Source organism: Aedes aegypti, unplaced genomic scaffold (assembly GCF_002204515.2).
Source record: "Aedes aegypti strain LVP_AGWG unplaced genomic scaffold, AaegL5.0 Primary Assembly AGWG_AaegL5_hic_scaff_1893_PBJ_arrow, whole genome shotgun sequence".
Lineage (NCBI taxonomy): Eukaryota > Metazoa > Arthropoda > Insecta > Diptera > Culicidae > Aedes > Aedes aegypti.
This window is the reverse complement of record NW_018735371.1, coordinates 84,195-103,174: the sequence shown is the minus strand read 5'-3', so window position 1 is coordinate 103,174 and position 18,980 is coordinate 84,195. Positions and strand designations below refer to the sequence as shown.

The 18,980-nt window shown below is 38.2% G+C and overlaps 2 protein-coding genes across 3 annotated transcripts; one reads left to right on the top strand and one right to left on the bottom strand.

The window, feature by feature from the left end:
• The first annotated feature begins 634 nt into the window (after window positions 1-634).
• LOC110680822 (set1/Ash2 histone methyltransferase complex subunit ASH2-like) lies at window positions 635-11,586 on the top strand. 2 transcript variants are annotated; one of them, XM_021856601.1, is made up of 5 exons: window positions 635-911; window positions 1,116-1,600; window positions 4,678-5,067; window positions 10,640-11,178; window positions 11,418-11,586. In XM_021856601.1, the coding sequence occupies exons 1-5, from the start codon at window positions 841-843 to the stop codon at window positions 11,520-11,522; spliced, it is 1,590 nt and encodes a 529-aa protein (XP_021712293.1). In that variant the 5' UTR covers window positions 635-840; the 3' UTR covers window positions 11,523-11,586. The 2 variants fall into 2 exon arrangements, with proteins under 2 accessions (XP_021712293.1, XP_021712294.1); XM_021856602.1 differs by lacking the exons at window positions 635-911; window positions 1,116-1,600 and adding an exon at window positions 4,104-4,616.
• LOC110680823 (bolA-like protein DDB_G0274169) lies at window positions 11,501-18,978 on the bottom strand. The gene is made up of 3 exons (XM_021856603.1): window positions 18,833-18,978; window positions 11,825-12,072; window positions 11,501-11,765 (listed from the first exon to the last, which is right to left on the bottom strand). Exons 1-3 carry the CDS (start codon window positions 18,855-18,857, stop codon window positions 11,616-11,618), a joined length of 423 nt encoding a protein of 140 aa, XP_021712295.1. The 5' UTR covers window positions 18,858-18,978; the 3' UTR covers window positions 11,501-11,615.
• Window positions 18,979-18,980: the final 2 nt, after the last annotated feature.

Below are 18,980 nucleotides of genomic sequence, written 5' to 3'. Positions count from 1 at the left end.
TGTATTGAACTCGAGACCGCTTGTGCAGTTGACGGATGATCCCTTCGACTATGAAGCTCTAATCCCAGGACACTTCCTAGTCGGAAGGGAACTGATGGCGGTAGCAGAACCACTGTACGATTATTTGAAGGAGACGAGTTTGTCACGTTACCAACTGGTGCAAAAACGATGGCCAAATGAGTACGTAACGGGGATTCAGAAGCGCATCAAATAGTACAAGGACCCCACGTTGCGGCGAACTGGATTCCTGGTGATTAAGAAGAAGGGCAATAACATGCCACCCAAGGCCTGGAAGTTGGGTTGTAAGACCTTCGCCTCAACCGAGGGAGTATGTTACAGTAAAAAGTGTACACTGCGAAGGTTTGTGGAGGTTTGGCTCGATGCGAGTGGAAATAGGAAGGAGAAAGGAAAGAAAGAAATCAAAAAAGTAAAATATTTCGTCTTAAGACGTGGTTGTTTTTCGTTAAATAAAATTCTTAAAAAAAACAGTCCTTGAACTATCCGATGAACAGGTTCCGATTACCATGTCCTTAAAAGATTTATCGAGCACTTTACTGAATTAGGCCCTGAATTTTACGTTCCGAGTCTCTGATCTTCTTTGACAGCGAAGAGCAACATCAACTTTTATGCTCGCAAACTGCAGTGGCTTTTTGGCTTTGTCCGCTTGATTTGCCTGAGCAGATCGCGTCGGGCATCGATTTTTTCCGCAAAATCAAATCAAATTGAATTAAAGTTTTCAGTTTTTGGTGTTCAATTGTATATTTAAAGTGTAGTGCATGGTTTAAGTGTAATTTTGTGTGTTTTTGTTCGTTTATCTTGGTGAAAAATCAATTTTTCAAAATGGATGAGGGTGATGGCAAATCTGGTAAAAATTCGCCAAAAACCGAGGATAAATATGGTAACTGTTATTGGTAAGTTAAAACTAGATGAAATATAACACAAAACCGTCATTTACTACAATTTAAACACAATCAATAAACTAAAAGTTTTCAAGTTTAACTATTTGTAACATAACCTCAATGTTAGGTTGTTTACTATCGCAGCATAAAAACTCTCCCTCTCATTGTCGCATTTTCTTTTCATTTCAAACTCTCTCTCTGTTTACACCTTCTCAGCGGAAAGGAAAGGAATCTCAACATAGTGGAACTGCTTTGTGTGACATGCTGCCGTTGGTTCCACGAATCCTGCATCGGGTTCCAGCTGGGCCGACTGGTGCCCTTCATTATGAACTATGTGTTCGTCTGTAAGAACTGTTCCGTAACGGGGCTGGAAAGCTTCCGGAAGACCCAGGCCACGATTCCGCAGATGTGCATGACAGCCATTGCCAATCTGCAGCAGACGGCGACCAAGGAAGGCAAACCGAAGGTGATGTTCAGCAAGGATAGGGACATCATTCCCTTCATGGACCACTACTGGGAATCGATGACGACCATGAGCCGGCGTTCGACCCAATCTTGGTACGCTACGGTGCAGCGGACACTGCTGAAGGATATCAACACGCTGTTTGCGTACGAAGAGACTGCCGATGGACAAATGTATGGACTGGTGACGTCGGATCTGACGCAGATTAAGCCCAACTATGATGAGGCCACAGCACAAGGTAGGTGAAGGATAGCTAGAAGATACGTTGAAACAATCCATGCAGGAATAAATCCTTGAAGGAAATCCTAAAACATGACATTTAACAGCCCTGATTCGCGCATAAAATATGAAAGGAAATGAGAGGAGGAATTCATGGAGAAATTCTTGAAGAAATATTCATTGTGGGATTTATTAGAAGTCTGAGCAAATTTAAAGATAAACTCCTGGAAAACTACAAATAACTTATTACAATGCATACTTTATGAAGTAAGTTATGCAAAAAACATCACTGGCGATTAAAAAATATTGCGATCAAATATTGTAATGAATCAATGGTGAAAACTTATAAGAGTAATTCGTGGTAGGAATTTCCTAGATGAATAGTTGAAAGTATTGTTTCAATCCCAAGGATATTTTTTTGAACACATTAAATTTCAGGATATCTATCTCTTAAAGGAATCCTTGAAGGAATTACTGGAGATAATTGTGATCCTACTCTTGATTGATTCCCTTCGGCAGGGTTTTTTCAGCTAATGATATCATATTTGGTCACAATATGCGCCCATTGTATTGAAAACATTCGCATATTTCCGTGCAGAGAGCAGCGAATAAAATCACAAATTTTGTGTTGAAGTGTCACAGCCGTTGTGAAAATCATTTTAAGCGTGCGCGTGTCGTGCTCACACGGAGAAATATTTTTACCTAATTTTTGAGTTTACTTTACCCAAAATTAAGTATATCGATTATAGTTTCAACCCAAAATCTCTCGGTTTTCTCTTTCTCCCACACGAATGTTGTCAAAAATAGAGAGAGCTGCATCTACCCAATGGGGGTACTTTGGCCCAATAAGCCAAATTTGGGTAAATGCAACTTTTCTTATGTTTGGGTCGAAAGAACTCAATTTTGCGTTAAATCAACCCAAAATTGAGTATATTTTTCTAATGGAATTAAAGCCAAACTACCTAGTGGGGACCTTGGAAATTTAGCCAAAATTGAGTTATTGGGCTCAACTACGGAATTGCGTTGAAACAACCCAAAATTGAGTTGAATTCCGTCTCCGTGCACCGTCATCCGGTTACTCTCACTCTCTCACTGATTGCTCACTGACTGCTGCATGTTCACACGCTCAAAAAAGGTTACACAGAATTGAGTGCGACATTTAGGTTTTCAAAAAGACCAATTTTTTTTACTCGTTTATTTGGCAGGCTCGAGCGCCGTAGGGCTTAACAGAGCCGAAATCTTTTTCTTTTTTTACGTTGTTTACATTTTTAAATTTATATTTATTTTAAAAACTATGTTAGTTTGGGGATGTTTTAAGGTTAGGGAATACAAGCTACTCGGGATTTCTTAAGCTACTTACACTACTAAGCTGATGGGACAAGATGTCCAGATCTGTAACGAAACTAAACAGAAACGGTTTGTGGGAGACACGACGAGAATTGGACAATTTGAAGGGGAGAAAGAAAGAGAGGGAACGAACGACAATCAAATTCTGATATTGATATTGAAGTGATAGATAAAGATAAAGATAGATAAAAATCATATATTCCAAATGAAGGCCCGCCAATACTTCCCTAACAGTTTTCTGCTGTTTTCCTCGGATCCGGAGAGTTTCAGTCAGTTCATATCTGATGCCACGATACTCACCGCATCCCCATACGACATGTTCGATATCCTGGTAAGCCACGCCGCAAACACAGAGATTGCTTCCTGAGAGCCAAATACGGTGGGTATGCGCGTTTAACGAATAATGATTGGACATAAGCCGACACATGACACGAATGAAATCACGGCTCATGCCCAAGCCCTTAAACCGTGGTTTTTCGCCACCTGTGGAAGTATGGAATGCTGCCATCTACTCATTTCTTCGTCTCTCCATTTCTGTTGCCAGTTGATCAAGGTCTCCCGACGGACCAATGCAAAAAAATCATCGAAGGCGATTTGAGTCCAAGGTTCAAACCAAAGTTGCATATTGACTGTTTAACGAGAAACTTGCGACGATCGACGCGCCACCATAATTCATACAACGGAGGGTATTAGAACTAACTTGGAGGTGATGATTTCGCAATTTGGAGTTTAACATCACCTCCAAACACTAGCGATTTTGCGGTGGGAAGTTGACGTTTGATCACGAATCGGTTCGGTTCATGGGAAGACTGGAAGTAGTGTCATAACCCTTGTGTAAACCATTTTAAGCGTGTGCGGTCGTGCTCTCTGCAAAATCCGGTTCTCTCACTCTCTCACTGATGGCTCACACACGCTTAGAATCAGTTGCACAGGATATGTGTAAGTTTTACGCAGTATTCGACAAATTTTTTGTGTTTTTTACGTTTTTTTGCGTAATAGTAGATGTAGACGTTGACCATTGTAAATTTACGATTACGTAAAAATGCGTGAATGACAAAATAATGTTCGATAATGGCGTAAAACGCGTAAAATTTACACATATCCAGTGCAACTGATTCTAAGCGTGTGTCGAATCAGTGATGATGATCAGCCGCTCAGCTGAGTTTGAGTGTGGCACAACACCGCGCTAGTGTAGAAGCAGAAGCAACAGAGGCGCGGCAGTGAAACTTCTACCTACGTGTGATTCATATTCAGTAGTGATAGGTCGAGAGTTCCCATAATTGCGTTTTATTATTTTGCAATCTGTTTTGTAGTTTGCATTCGTTTTCTTCAGCATAGAAGCAGATATCCAATTGGAATGGGGGAAGCTGGGGAAGTGCGATAGCTCAACAATTAGGGACGGGAAGAACAGTAACCAAAGTAAAATCGACACGTCCGCAACGAGCCGGGTTTGTTCCGGTGGTTGATTAGTGAGAGCTCAAGTGCATTCGTACTGAGCATATAGCTGCTATAACTACCATAACTACACATTCAACGTTCCATTTCGTTTCTGGATAATTCTGACGCAATCACGAAAGTCGTGCGTGCACTTTGATAAGCGAATTCGTTCGCAACACAAGAAAAGAATCGCTCAGGAAGTACCCAATTTGGGTAATCGAACCTTACCTGTTTTTTAAACATGGATGACAGTACGTGGAAGTTACAAGTACGGCTTTATAGATGGTTATTTAAATTTCTCTCCAATTTTAGGCACACAAAACTTGGCCAAGGCCGGCCGTCAACAGAAGCGAAAGTTCCCCAACAACGATCAGGGCGGAGCACTGGGCAAAAAGAGCCGCGTCGGAACGGAACTGGCGCTGGTGAAGCTTCCCGCCCACGGTTACCCGCTGGAGCACCCGTTCAACAAGGACGGCTATCGGTACATTTTGGCCGAACCGGATCCACATGCACCGTTCCGGCAGGAGTTCGACGAAAGTGCCGATTGGGCGGGGAAACCGATTCCAGGCTGGTTATATCGAGTGCTATCGCCAAATGCGGTCCTCATAGCGTTGCACGATCGGGCACCGCAGCTGAAGGTTTCGGAGGATCGTTTGGCGGTCACCGGAGATAAGGGATACTGTATGGCGAGGTGTACACATTGTGAGTATGCATTGTAAAATAAACATCCCATTTGCGTAACTTGCTCTTCATAATCTTTTGTCCATATTTTGATTCATATTCAAACCTTACAGAGTTTTATAAGAATCTGTTCATAATTTTGAGTAAAATTCTATCGAATTCTCTTAGAATAATTTCTGAATGTAAATTCTTGAAACAGTTTGTAGCAACATTAGTGAAGTAATTCCTGCAAAAAAAAATCTTAAATAATCACAAGAGAAGTTTCTGCGTGATATGTTGAAGAAGTTCTAAAAATCTTGGGAATATCTTCCCTTCAAGATTAAATTTCTGTAAGAATTCGTAGTTAAAAAAATATTTACAGAAAATCTTGCTGTAAACCCTATCGAATCTAGAGATTCTTTCGCGACTAGTTTATCCCAAGGATCTCTTCAGTAAAACGTACACTTAGGAAAAAAAATCTAGAAAATCTAGAAACAATTTTGTCACAGATTGCTCTAGAATTTCTTTTATCATTAAAGAATGATTAAAGAAATTCTTTTAGGAATACCTTCAGCAGTCCAAAATTGATATATCTGTAAGTTTCAGTACGGATGTTCCAAAAATTCCATCTGGGATTTCTCAAGACGTTTTTTCAGTCATTCTTCCACCGATATTCCTTCATTTATTTCTCCAGGCAATTTTATAAGATTTCTTACAGGAACCCCTAGAGGAATTTCTATACGATTTTCTTTAAAACTTGGTAAGAACTCTTAGAATTCTTATAAGGTTTTAAAAAAAATCGTTGTACCTAGAAAATCGTATAGAAATTGCCCTACAAATAATTCCCATTCCGATTTTTCTAGTAAAACTTCCTTTTACCACTGAATCTTTGAAAATTCCTGTAAGGTTTCTCAGGAAAAAAATCTCTAGGGAATTTTTTGGGTAATCATTTAGGGTTTCTTCCATTAGTGTCCTAAAAAAATACTCTATTGGGACTTCAGGTATTCCTAATTAACCAAAAATCCTTAAGGATGTCTCAATAAATTTAAACATGGGTTGCTCATGATATTTCTGTAGAAATTTCGTACAAAGACTTCTCTAGGAATTTTACCAGAATTTCTTCTAGGCATTACTACTCTTGCATACTTCTCGACTATATTCACCCAAATTCTTGTTTACGGTATACTACTTTACTACTCCTGAGATTTTTACGAGAATGCCTCTGGATTCTTCTGGAAATGCTTTCTGAAATCCTTTTGGAATACTTTCGGATATCTTCTGAGGATTCTTCCTAAAATCCTTCTGATTTTTTTTTTTAAATGCCTCTGTTATTTTTTCGTCAATCGTATATCACTTCTGGGACTGAGTGTTTTGGAAAGGCCAAGCAAGACGGTTCGTTTTCGGGACGCCGGGAGTTTGGTTTTCGGTTCGCGTGTTGTGCTGGGCAGTGTTTTGAAAAGCCCAAACAAGACGCTTCGTTTTCAGGATTCCGGGAGTTTGGTTTTCGGTTCTCGTGTTGTGCTGGGCAGTGTTTTGAAAATCCCAAACAAGACGCATCGTTTTCGGGACGCCGGGAGTTTGGTTTCCGGTTCTCGTGTTGTGCTGGGCAGTGTTTTGAAATCCCAAACAAGACGCTTCGTTTTCAGGATTCCGGGAGTTTGGTTTTCGGTTCTCGCGTTGTGCTGGGCAGTGTTTCGGAAAGCCCAAGCAAGACGGTTCGTTTTCGGGGCGCCGAGAAGTTTTGCTGTTCGCGCTGTGTGAGTGCGAAAAGATATTCGTGTTCAGTCGAGGATGGATTACCAACTGATGAGCTCGTTTCATGCTTATGATAACACATTTTTTTATGAAAGCGTTACTTTTTTTGTAATATTCAATCAAACTTTGTATGGTTCGTCACTACAAGTGTCGGCATTATGCCTGTTTTTTACAATTCTAATAAACATAAAATTTTTGACATTTCTTCAAATATTTTAAATATTTTTTGAATCGTTTGAGATTATGAATGTCGACGCTTATTTTAAAACTTCTACCAAAGACTTTTCTTATTGAGGCAAAAATGTTCAATAATACTTCTATGTAATTTTCAAACAAACTATGTATGGTTCGTCACTACATGTGCCGGTATTATTCCTGTTTCATATAATTTAAGATATACGTATGTATTTTTCTCTTTTCGTCATTAATAAAAACTTCTTTTGAATGGTTCGACAATCTATAATGTTGTTGTTGACGTTTATTTTAAATCTTCTACCAAAAACTTTTTTTTTTTTTTTTTTTTTTTTTTTTTTTTTTTTTTTTTTTTTTTTTTTTTTTTTTGTCGGTAGCGATAGTGAGACGCTTCGTTTTCAGGATTCCGGGAGTTTGGTTTTCGGTTCTCGCGTTGTGCTGGGCAGTGTTTCGGAAAGCCCAAGCAAGACGGTTCGTTTTCGGGGCGCCGAGAAGTTTTGCTGTTCGCGCTGTGTGAGTGCGAAAAGATATTCGTGTTCAGTCGAGGATGGATTACCAACTGATGAGCTCGTTTCATGCTTATGATAACACATTTTTTTATGAAAGCGTTACTTTTTTTGTAATATTCAATCAAACTTTGTATGGTTCGTCACTACAAGTGTCGGCATTATGCCTGTTTTTTACAATTCTAATAAACATAAAATTTTTGACATTTCTTCAAATATTTTAAATATTTTTTGAATCGTTTGAGATTATGAATGTCGACGCTTATTTTAAAACTTCTACCAAAGACTTTTCTTATTGAGGCAAAAATGTTCAATAATACTTCTATGTAATTTTCAAACAAACTATGTATGGTTCGTCACTACATGTGCCGGTATTATTCCTGTTTCATATAATTTAAGATATACGTATGTATTTTTCTCTTTTCGTCATTAATAAAAACTTCTTTTGAATGGTTCGACAATCTATAATGTTGTTGTTGACGTTTATTTTAAATCTTCTACCAAAAACTTTTTTTTTTTTTTTTTTTTTTGTCGGTAGCGATAGTGGTAGTACTGGGACTCTTAATCTGCCCTAAGCTCCTTCCCAACATTTGCTTTTATAAGCCTCTATTGCGTTCATCACACAGACGTTCCTAAGCAATGTTGCTCAAATGGTCACTGTGTACGCTAGCAGCAATCAGCCCTTGCCGTAGTTTTGCAGTCTAGTAGTTCAGACTACTATCAAACTATGATAAGGCCTGAAATGCTACCAGAGTGGTTAAAGTGAAGAACGAAATAGTTTTATTAAAAGGTCCTCAATCCCCATTTCATTTCATCACCCACTATCGTCACTTTTATTTTCGACACTATCGCGTATATCACCGATTATCACTCATCAACTTTCGTAATACACTTCAGATATACTTTCTATTATATCACTTTTCACATCACACCATTTTCATATAAATCTGTTAACATTACCATCTGTTAGCATTACCATCTGTGAGCATTACTAAGTAATTAAAAGATATTCAATTTAAATGTATCATTTTTTTTTGTTGCTGTAGAGTCATTACTATTCAAACTACGATTTAGCACTATGATCAAGAAAGTTACATTGAAAAAAAAATCACTTAGATCCATTCTTCTGCACTCGCTGTCATTACATATTAACACTTTTATCATGCACGTTTGAAGAACTAGGCAATTAAGTTTATATTCAGAAAAATGATTGCACAATGTATTTTGACCATTATTAAATTAGTAGAGTTCACATCATTACTATTATATTTTTAACAAAACTATCAGAATCATTTCCACCTTAATTTTTAAATTTTCATCACTATAGATTTAATAATAAAATCACTATTAGCACCTTCACAATCACTAAATTTAATAACGACGAGTGTAACGCACAGTTCCACCAAACACCCATTCTTATGTTGCATTATAAAACGTTTGATCACACGTTAGCTTCGAAACTTAACCACCATTGCTGATTAGTACAAAGGATGCTACAGCTCGTGTAAACGAATTGAAACATCAAACAACCAGCATTGGTTTATAAGTAACTAATGAGCCCTGGCGGTCCCTCCGTTCGAAGAGGACCTGATAATATGCCGAAACATATTAACAGATCCTCCGCCTGAATGCAGCCGTTTCATGATAAATCATGAACCGTTGGAGGTGTGCCAAAGTATTGGGAAGGTGATATGTTTCACAGACGGGTATTATTATGGTGCACCTTCTACTTTGGCACCGTCAAACCCTGTGATCGTGGCCAGGGTTCTACCAAAAACTTTTTGAGATAAAACTAAAAACTAGCTTTAAGTATAAATCGTATTTTTCCACCTTATCCATGGATCGCATCACCGACCAAAGGTGACTCCCAGATCTTTTCCTTCTCCACTAATAAACACCCTTCCCGTGGTGATTGTGGAGATGCAGAGGTATTCTCGGTCTCTAGAAGCAACAATCATTACACCCTAACATTCCTTTCCTATCCCAACTGATTGTAAGGACTTGGCCGGCGCCTTTATTGATCAATAATATTAGATCTGCTAAAATTGCACTCCGAGAGTAAGCGGAAACTCCCATCCCTTATTCATTTGGATCGCAGTGCAATTATTACCAGTTCCGATCAATCACGGAGTAGCAACCATTGACATGTACAGTCAGTCTATGCTATGCTATGCTATGCTAATCGTATATCACTTCTGGGACTCTTCCGAAAATCCTATGGGAATTCTTCCGAATATTTTTGAAGGAATCTTTGGGCAAACCTTCTAAGGTTCTTTTCGCAATCTTTTTGAGGATCCTCTGAATACATCATAATTGTTTTTTTTTTTAAGATTCTTTCATAGGTTCTTCCGTAATTCTTCCGGATTTACTTCTAGGATGCTCTTGGACATTCCTTCAAGATTTTTCTAGAAATCTCTGTGATTGTTCTTCCAGCTGGAAGGCCTCAAAATATCTTTTGAAGATTCTTCCGAATTTTTCCCCTGCTGGGATTCTTCTGTAAAACCTTATGAAATTTCATATTTCTATAAGAGTTTCAGAGGGATGTCTGGAAGTTTTCTTATAAGATTTCCATTCTAAACAAATTTTCTCAAAATTCGTCCAAATATTAAAAAAAAATCCAAGGAACTTAACTGACAAATCACATAAAAATTTTAATAAGTTGGTTACAAGTTTAGAATTCAAATTTTGAACCAACCAAAACTTGTAACCAACTCAGTTATTGGGTCACCAAGTGGCTCGGTAGCTTAGTTGGTAAAGCGCTCGTCTAGCATACAAGAGTCCTGGGTTCAAATCCCAGCCGAGCACGTGGATTTTTTTCATAATTTCACCCATAATTTGTCCATCTTTACCACGCGTAATGAGTTAATTAATGTAATATTTTGCTTATCTTGACAGATAGGCTTATTTCGTCTTGCGACTTACAGACTTCTTCAGTGAGCAGAATAAGAGGCGGTCTCGCTAATTCTTTAAAAATACGGACATATATCTTGAAGAATTCTTGAAATAATGTCTGTTGTAATTTTTGGATACATTTCTAAGGCAATTTTTGAATGTTTTTTAAGAAATCTGTTACTCTTATAATGATCTTGTCTAGATGTACATGTACATGTAAATTTTGCCCTAAAAGCAATTTCCTATTATCAAACCGCCTTCTTTTGCAGACGTCACCCGTGGCTGTTGGTATTGGGAAGCAACAGTGGAAGAAATGCCCGAAGGATCAGCCTGTCGGCTTGGCTGGGGCCAGGAATACGCCAATCTGCAAGCGCCGCTGGGTTACGATAAATTCGGCTACTCGTGGCGCTCCCGCAAGGGAACCCGTTTTCACGAATCTCACGGAAAGCACTACAGCGATGGGTACGGAGTGGGAGACACTCTCGGGTTCATGATAGTGCTCCCTGAGTCGAACCCCGCCGGGCACATTCCGAGCACGTTCAAGGATCGTCCGTTGGTCAAGTTCAAAAGCCACCTGTACTACGAGGAGAAGGATAAGGTGACGGAAACGCTCAAGTCGTTGAAGGTGTTGCCCGGCAGTAAGATATACTTCTTCAAGAATGGAGTCTGCCAAGGTGAAGCGTTCACCGATATGTATGGCGGAGCGTACTATCCGGCCATATCGGTCCATAAGAGTGCAACGATCAGCGTAAACTTCGGGCCCAATTTCAAGCATCCTGAAGTGGAGGAACAGTTCAAGTGCAAAGCGGTAAGTTGTTATATTTTCTCTACAGATTACAGATATCTTTTTAAAGATTTGATCTCTATTTTAACGCAAGTCTCTAAACTGTCTTTTTCTGATGGAAGGTCTCTAACCAAAAGTTCCTATTTTCCTTATTTTTCAATGAATTTTGTTTCGAAGTACCTAACTAGAAATTTTTACGAGGAGATTACCCTGTAAATTTTGGACCACCTCACTGTACATTAATCGGTTTCCGTTTCCCGTAGATGCAAGGACGCGTCGAGGAGATGATCTGCGAGCAAACCATGGCGGACATGATGTATTTCACCGAGAACGATGGCAAACTTCGTCTGGATACGTATAGCCTTTAGTTCGATTCATACCGCGTGTAAATAAAACATCTCATCGTTCAGTAGCTGTAAGTATTTAACATAACAAAACTAAATTTATTCCATTCCGAACGTTCATTTGCCGAAACCGCCCCGGCAGTTGGGACTGGGTTCCAACTTGTACGATTCGTCCCATTGGGCGGGCGTTTTGGCTTCGATGGATAGGGCGTGTACGAAATTTCCGGCCAGTTTCTCCTTGACGATCTCGTTGACCAATCGATGGCGCTGTTGAAGAAAATTTCGTTTCATTTCACGATCCTTTTTTGGTCTAAACATGCACAAACCTTGATCAGCGGTAGCCCATCGAATTGGTTGGATACCACCAGCACTTTGAAATGGGTTTCCGAACCCTTGGGTACGTTGTGCATGTAGGACTCGTTGACTACCTCCAGGTGTATCGGGGCAAGCTTCGCATTAAGCCCATCATGGATTGCGGTTTCGATAGGTTTTTCGTGCTGGGCGGTTGCGGCCATCGTGCGAACTGCGTTACATCCGAACACGGTTATAAGTTGCAGGTTGGAGGGTAGCGTTGCTATACGTTAGATATAAAGAAAATGTTGGAGTTGATAAGTAAATCAAAAAATTGTCTTACGTGATTAATAAATACGGTCGAATGGAGATTGTAAATTTTAAGTTTTCCAAACAAAAGTTGTTACGTGGGGAAGGAGGGGGTCTAAAATTGGCAAATTTTGTGTTACGTAATATTTGAATCATACCAAAGAGAGCCTATACCAAAGAGAGCCTGAGCGAATGCTTTCTCAATATCGTATACAACTTTGTGTAAAAGAGGCACAGTGGACTTTCCAGATTGGTAAGCATGTTGATTCACATGAAGAGGCATGTTTGCCAAATAAACATCACGGATGTGATGATCGATAATGCGTTCCAGACATTTCAGAAGAAAAGAGGTCAGACTGATTGGTCTAAAACTCTTTGCTTCTTTATACGATGTACATCCTCCTTTTGGGATAAACTTTACAGAAATATCACGCCAAGAGCTAGGAAAATACCCGGTAGCAAAATTGCTTACAAGTAGCTTTTTCAAAACATGTTTGATAAACTCAAAACCCTTCTGGAGCAGAACAGGATAAATCCCATCTGCTCCTGGAGATTTGTAAGGAGCAAAACTAATAAGTACCCATTGAATCGACTCAGTAGTTACGATACTGCGAAGTCAAAGACTCGTAACTACATGAAAAGACAATTGGTTCATCCGTAGATGCTATGTCTACACATCCGGGGAAGTGTGTATTGAATAAACATTTTCAAACTTCTTCATTAGAAGTCACCATTAGGTGAGCGAATTTCGTTCATTTGAAAATCCTTAGATTTTGTTCAGCCAACTGACTTCACTCAAACTGGAAACATTTGTACAAAAGTTTTTCCATCCGGATCGTTCAGCAGATTGAAGAGCCTTCTTGTAAGCCTTGCAAGCCGACTTGAACGACTCTGATCCAGCTGGACACCGTCAGTTCCAATTTTTTATACATTATTTTTGAGTCGTCAGATCGGAATTCCACCATGGGGTCCCTCTTGTAGTCTTCACAGACCGTAGAGGACATGCTTCTTCGGCTTCTTCAAAAGCTTCCATAATGTAGAATGTTGTAGTATCAACGTCGGTCTCAACCAATGCAGTGTAGAGTTCCCACTTCTTTGAATGTTCAAAGAAGATGTAGCGATGATCAGATAATTATTCCTCATCTGGTACATGCCAATTCGTCAACTTGTGCCTGATTCTGTTCGAGCAGAGCGTTATGTCTAACACTTCTTCTCCAGTAGACACCATGAAGGTTGGGCGATTGCCTATGTTAAGTAATCCAAGATCTGTACTACTTAATTATTCCATCAGACAGAAGCCTCTCAAATTAATATCTGAGCTGCCCCAGACAGTGGTGTAGCTAGAGTCTTTGGGGTCCGGTGCGGAGCCAGATTTGGGGACTCCTCCCAAAGAGGTTTGCAAAATTATTTTATTACCGAACTAACACGTACTTTTAACATTTTTCCGGAAACGTTCAATATATAAATTAATTAACTCATTACGCATGGTAAAGATGGATGAATTATGAGTGACATCATGAAAAATTCACGAGCTCAGATTCGAGCCCACGACTTTTGTATGCCAGACGAGTGCTTTACCAGCTACCGAGCCACTTAGCGATTCAATAATTCAGAAGGGTACAAGTTTCAAATTCAAACCCAATATTTGTAAAAAAAATCGTGATTAAATGGTCAAAAAAATCTCTGCCTGTGAAGAATAAGCCATACCAGGACGTAACTAAAATTTCGTCCAGGAAATTATTTTTATTGCTACGTCTTATGGAATAAAAACATATTTATGTGAAGCGATTCCCTCAGAAGTTGCTATATGTTTCTGTTTAAAAGGATCTTTAGAGATATTCTTGGATAACTTTCTGTATATTGTACGGTATTAAGTAAGATGCTTACAGTTATTCCTATTTGAACTTCTTGAAGACTCGTGAAAAATTCTTGGAACATATTTATTATATATCTGATGGAATCGCTGGATAAATTTCAGAAATTCTAGTATTGTGCCAATCACTGATAAATTCTTCATTAAGGTTTTTAATGCAAATCTAGCAGGCTATGTTATGTTATTTTATGAGGAATTCCCAGCAAAACTTATAGAGGTATCCCTAGAGAAAATTTTCCAATTTGTTGAAAAATAAAACATGCACAGATTTTTCTGCAGTATAAATCTAAAACTTCTCGAAACTCCTTAAATTCTTGGATTTTTTCGAAACTTTTTTGTAAACGAGGTCTTAGAAGAAATTTTGCAAGAATATTTAAAATAATCCTTAAGAAACTGGTATAACCACTAAGGTGTTTCTGGGAAAATGTCTGCTTTAACCACTTGAAGAACTCCTTGTAGTAGTAATGAACGAATCCAAAAAGGGCTCACTGGAAAAAAAATTAAGGACGAATCCCAAAAGGTTTCTATTTATTTGAGGAATTCTCGCAAATTTATAAGATAAACACCAGAAAAAACACACAGGTAAATCTCAAGGGGTATATTTGAAATAAGTAAAATAATTCGTAGAAGAATCCTTGGAGTTAAGAAATACTTGCGAAAACCACGGGCTTGGCCAAAGGTACGCCAAAAAAACCCTTCAGTGGTTTTCAGAGGAAAATGCTCAAAGGTCGCCTTTGTGAAATTCTTGGTTGAAACCTTGATGAATTTATAGAATGATTCCTGTAGGCAGTTTTGAAGAATCCTTCGAAAAGAAATAAAATAGACCTATTCGGAATCTCTGTGGCAATTTGTTTAAATCCCGTAATGAATTGACGTCCATATAGGAACGCCAGATAGATTATTACTTACTAGCTTTATCATAGTCATTTTAAGCCCGAATCAATTCTTCAGAAATTATTAGAAAACATCCTGATAGCATTGTTCAAGACATTCTGTAGAGTTTCTACATGAAAGCACTGAAAAAAGTTTCCTAAATTTATGGCTAATCTTAATTCTGTAGAAATCCAGTTAGGATTTTTGCAAACATTCCTGAAAGAATTCTAAGCGAATTCTTGAAAGAATTTACTTGTATCTCTCGATACGATTAAGGTGAAGATGAATCGAAGCCAAAGTTCAAATTTTCAAGAGTACGGCTGGAGAACTAAACTTCCGTTTAAGCTGAAAACTTAATCGATTGGTCATTAGCTGCTACCTTTTTTATGTATTTTATTTGTTTGCACCCCAGTTTGTACCCTGAATATTATTCCCCGCCTTAGGCCTCCCAAGTGGTCTTGAACAAAAAATTAAATTAGTATTTGCATCAGTCTAAATAATTAACTAAAAATCAAAATATTTGGCTTACACATTCACACATCATTACACATTTCACAAAATTCATTATTTTGAAAAGATTTTAAAATCTAAAAAACTGTACACTTTTAGGCCTTTACTCATTCAACATATTGAGAAGGTATCTGTATCATTTCCGAAATGAAAAACGAAATAAAAATTCACGAAAAAAATATTTATAAATTCAAAGCCGTAATTAGACTCAACATTTTCAAAATAGGTATTTGAGCCTACTTAAGTATTTACAGGAGGTAAAGCCAAGAGCGGGCCTCGTCGAAGGCTCTTCTTCTTTTTCTTTTACTTTTACATCTTTTGGCATTACACCTTTTGACTTTTACACCTTTTGGCATCGGTTGTAGTTTTACGTCAGCCTAGTCCTGGTACTAAGCCTAAACACGGACGCTCAGGGAGGCCTCCACACACATCTGAGACTCTACATATCGAACTCATCAACATATGGGCCGCGACCAACGGCTTTATTTCCCTTTCGAAGGAAGACGTGTTCAGAGAATTTATGCCTCACAAATTCCCGACGGCGTCTTCGGGAATTGATACTCGACCGACTGGGATGACATGCAATCACGCTTACCACAACACCACCGACGCCGCTTATCGAAGTCTCAGTTTTCTCATGAGAGCAATCGATTGAACAACATCAAGGAAAATAACTTACAAAATAAATATTTGTGTAGGCCCCCAAAATGGGGGCCCAAAGCCATGGTCCCTCGGGCCCCTCGACCCACTTTAAACCTAGTTCTAAAGTATTAAAAATAAGGGAGAATCAAGGGGCCCCTGTACATCGCTGAACCTAGTCTCGTTCAAAAATTATGATTGTCATGTTCATTATCTTTTTGGGATCTTACAAACTGGCAGTTTCCAACAAGCTATGTCGAAATTTTAATGTTATGAGAAATCCACCCTTCGATTTTGAGGCCCCCAGGAGCTCGGGGCCCGGTGCGGACCGCACCCCCCTAGCTACGCTACTGGCCCAGATGATGTGATGAGCATTTCCATCACAGCTCACAACAGGTGGAAGGCCTTTTGCTACAAATCATCCGTTGGGGATGGTTCATCATGTGGTGATAAACCAAACAATAGACGTATTTCCTATTGCGGTCACCAACAGAAACATCAATTGTTACATCACATATATCTTTGGTTGTTAACTCAGAAATGAGTGTAGCAACGATTGATCTATTAACGAGCATGCATGCACAAAGCATGACACGCGTGTTCGCCCTTTCATAATTACTGAAAGCAGCAACAACTGGGTCCACAAGGTTACCTAGATAAAAATTCCCCTTACGAAAGTAAGGTTCTTGAAATAGCGCCACTTGGGTTGTACCATTTGTAGAGACACCAAAAAACAAAAAAAAAAGGGGAACTTCACATAAAATGCGTTTAAACTTTATTTTATATGTTTTATACATTTCTTGTAGTTTAGGTGCGGCACGAAATATTTGAATAAATTTTGGAAAATACTGTTATACGACAAACGATTTTCAAGAATGAAAAATGGGCAAGAAAAATGTTTATTTCAATGGAAACAAAAGTACAATCGGTAATGATTGAAAAAAGGGCACATCATTTAGCGATTAAAGAGAAGAGAAAGGTATCTGAATGAAGCTAAGTATAAATGATGACGTATCGGTACTGTAAATATTGATGATATGTTTTTTCAAAAAATATTCTTTTTTTTTCATAGAATAAACAGCAGTTGATAATAATAATATGAATTTTCTAAATTCAAATTTACACAAAATCGCTATATTTACAATCCGTTCAACAAACCAATGCTTATTAATTTATAACTGTGTTTATACAGCATTGTATGCATCCTAATAAGAAATACTCTACTCAGGCTACCAAAGTTCAGACCTGTAGTGCTTGTGCTGGATATGAATGTGAATATAGTTTCATTCACTAAGCAGTGTGGTTAATGTATCCAACATGTGATGAAAAGTAGTGTATTCAATATTGGAAATATGGCTTCCAATGGCTTGACTAACAACCGCAAAATGATTGCAATTACAGTTATGTAAAATTTTGATATACGGGTAGTATCTGTTATTTACTGTTATTTTGCACCTTCATATTAAAATCATGGAAAGCTCGCTATTTTTTTTTATTGACTCATTAAGAAGTTCTCCAAATAAGTATCAACTAGAATTCAATGCATTTAATCGGTTCATTCCAATTGATTCCCGTTTATTTATACGGGCCGGAACATGGTTGTCACTTGTCTTAATTTTTAATTTAACATTTAATGACTTTTACCGGAAGCTTTGTTTTTTTTCTCCTCCTTTTTTCTAAATATATTGAAACAATCTCGATAACGTCAATTTCTGACAGTTTAGTGTATTTTTTATAGTTTTAGAATTTTGCTAAAATAAAACTCAATTAGTAAACTCTGGATGAAAATAATACTTGTTAGAAAATATTATTCATAATATTTAATATCCACTTGCAAACAATCTTCCAATAACCATTTTATAGTACAATCAATCAGTACAAAACCAGTTTTGAGAATTATTCTCGTAAATTTAAATCTTTGCAAACAATTCTTATAAACACGCTACCTTCATGGCGTCATCTTGCAATGTATATCCAAAGTATTTTCATATTTACCATTCCAAATCGTGCCCTTCATCCAACTTGGTTCCTGTCTGATGCGCCTTGCCGGTACTGTGAAAGATTTGAATCTGACTCCACGTTGGATTTGTTTCCGGCTTTCATGTCTCCATAACTTCGACCCAAATAATCAATACAGAGTCTTAACCGGGCATATCTTACTGTTCTTTTCCTCCTTTTTGATACTATTTTACTCTCGTCGCCAATGTAGAGACACCAAAACACGTCTGATTTCAATGGTGTTCTAAATAACAATTTTTTATTCCAAACCTCTTATGTCACTCTCAAATCCATGGCCTACTCTTAACAGTACGATACTACACCATTTTGCAAAGATTGATCGTTGCCTTTCTTTTATGCTTGAAGTATTTTCTGAGCTATCCTAACCATAACCACTACTCAAACTAGTAGACAGGATTAAGCTTTTTGCAACCTCAGCACGATAAAGCCAAATCGGTATCTTTAAAAGTCGCCAAAGGTGAAAAAGCACAGAATACACTGTGTAAACGCAAATCCATATAGGTGATAATTGAAACTAAATAACAACATACATATGTATTCAAAATCCCACCCTTATTAAACCTGAGGCTTGAGACTGAAGAAGGGCAACCGACTATATCGGTGAAACACAAGATCGCCTTCGCCATTGGTAATTTTTTACCCAATCATGGGTAAACAACCGTGATCTTAAGCCCCGTGTGTTCATTATGCCCCTTGTTCCCCTCATTGATAGGAACATTTATCTGAGAGGGTAATTTCGCATTTGTGTTAATTTTTGCAGATTTTGAATTCGAAACTTACAATACTAAATAAGCTATTAAGTTAAATTTACTAAGCTTACCTCGTAGGCTAGGAATTATATTCATAATCCGATACCGAAATGATTATTATCAACTCCGATTTTGCGACTGTTTTCCTGTGCACCGTGAATCCAAAACAAATCGGTAACAATCTTCTCGTTTGTAACGCTTATCCGTCACTTTCGTCAG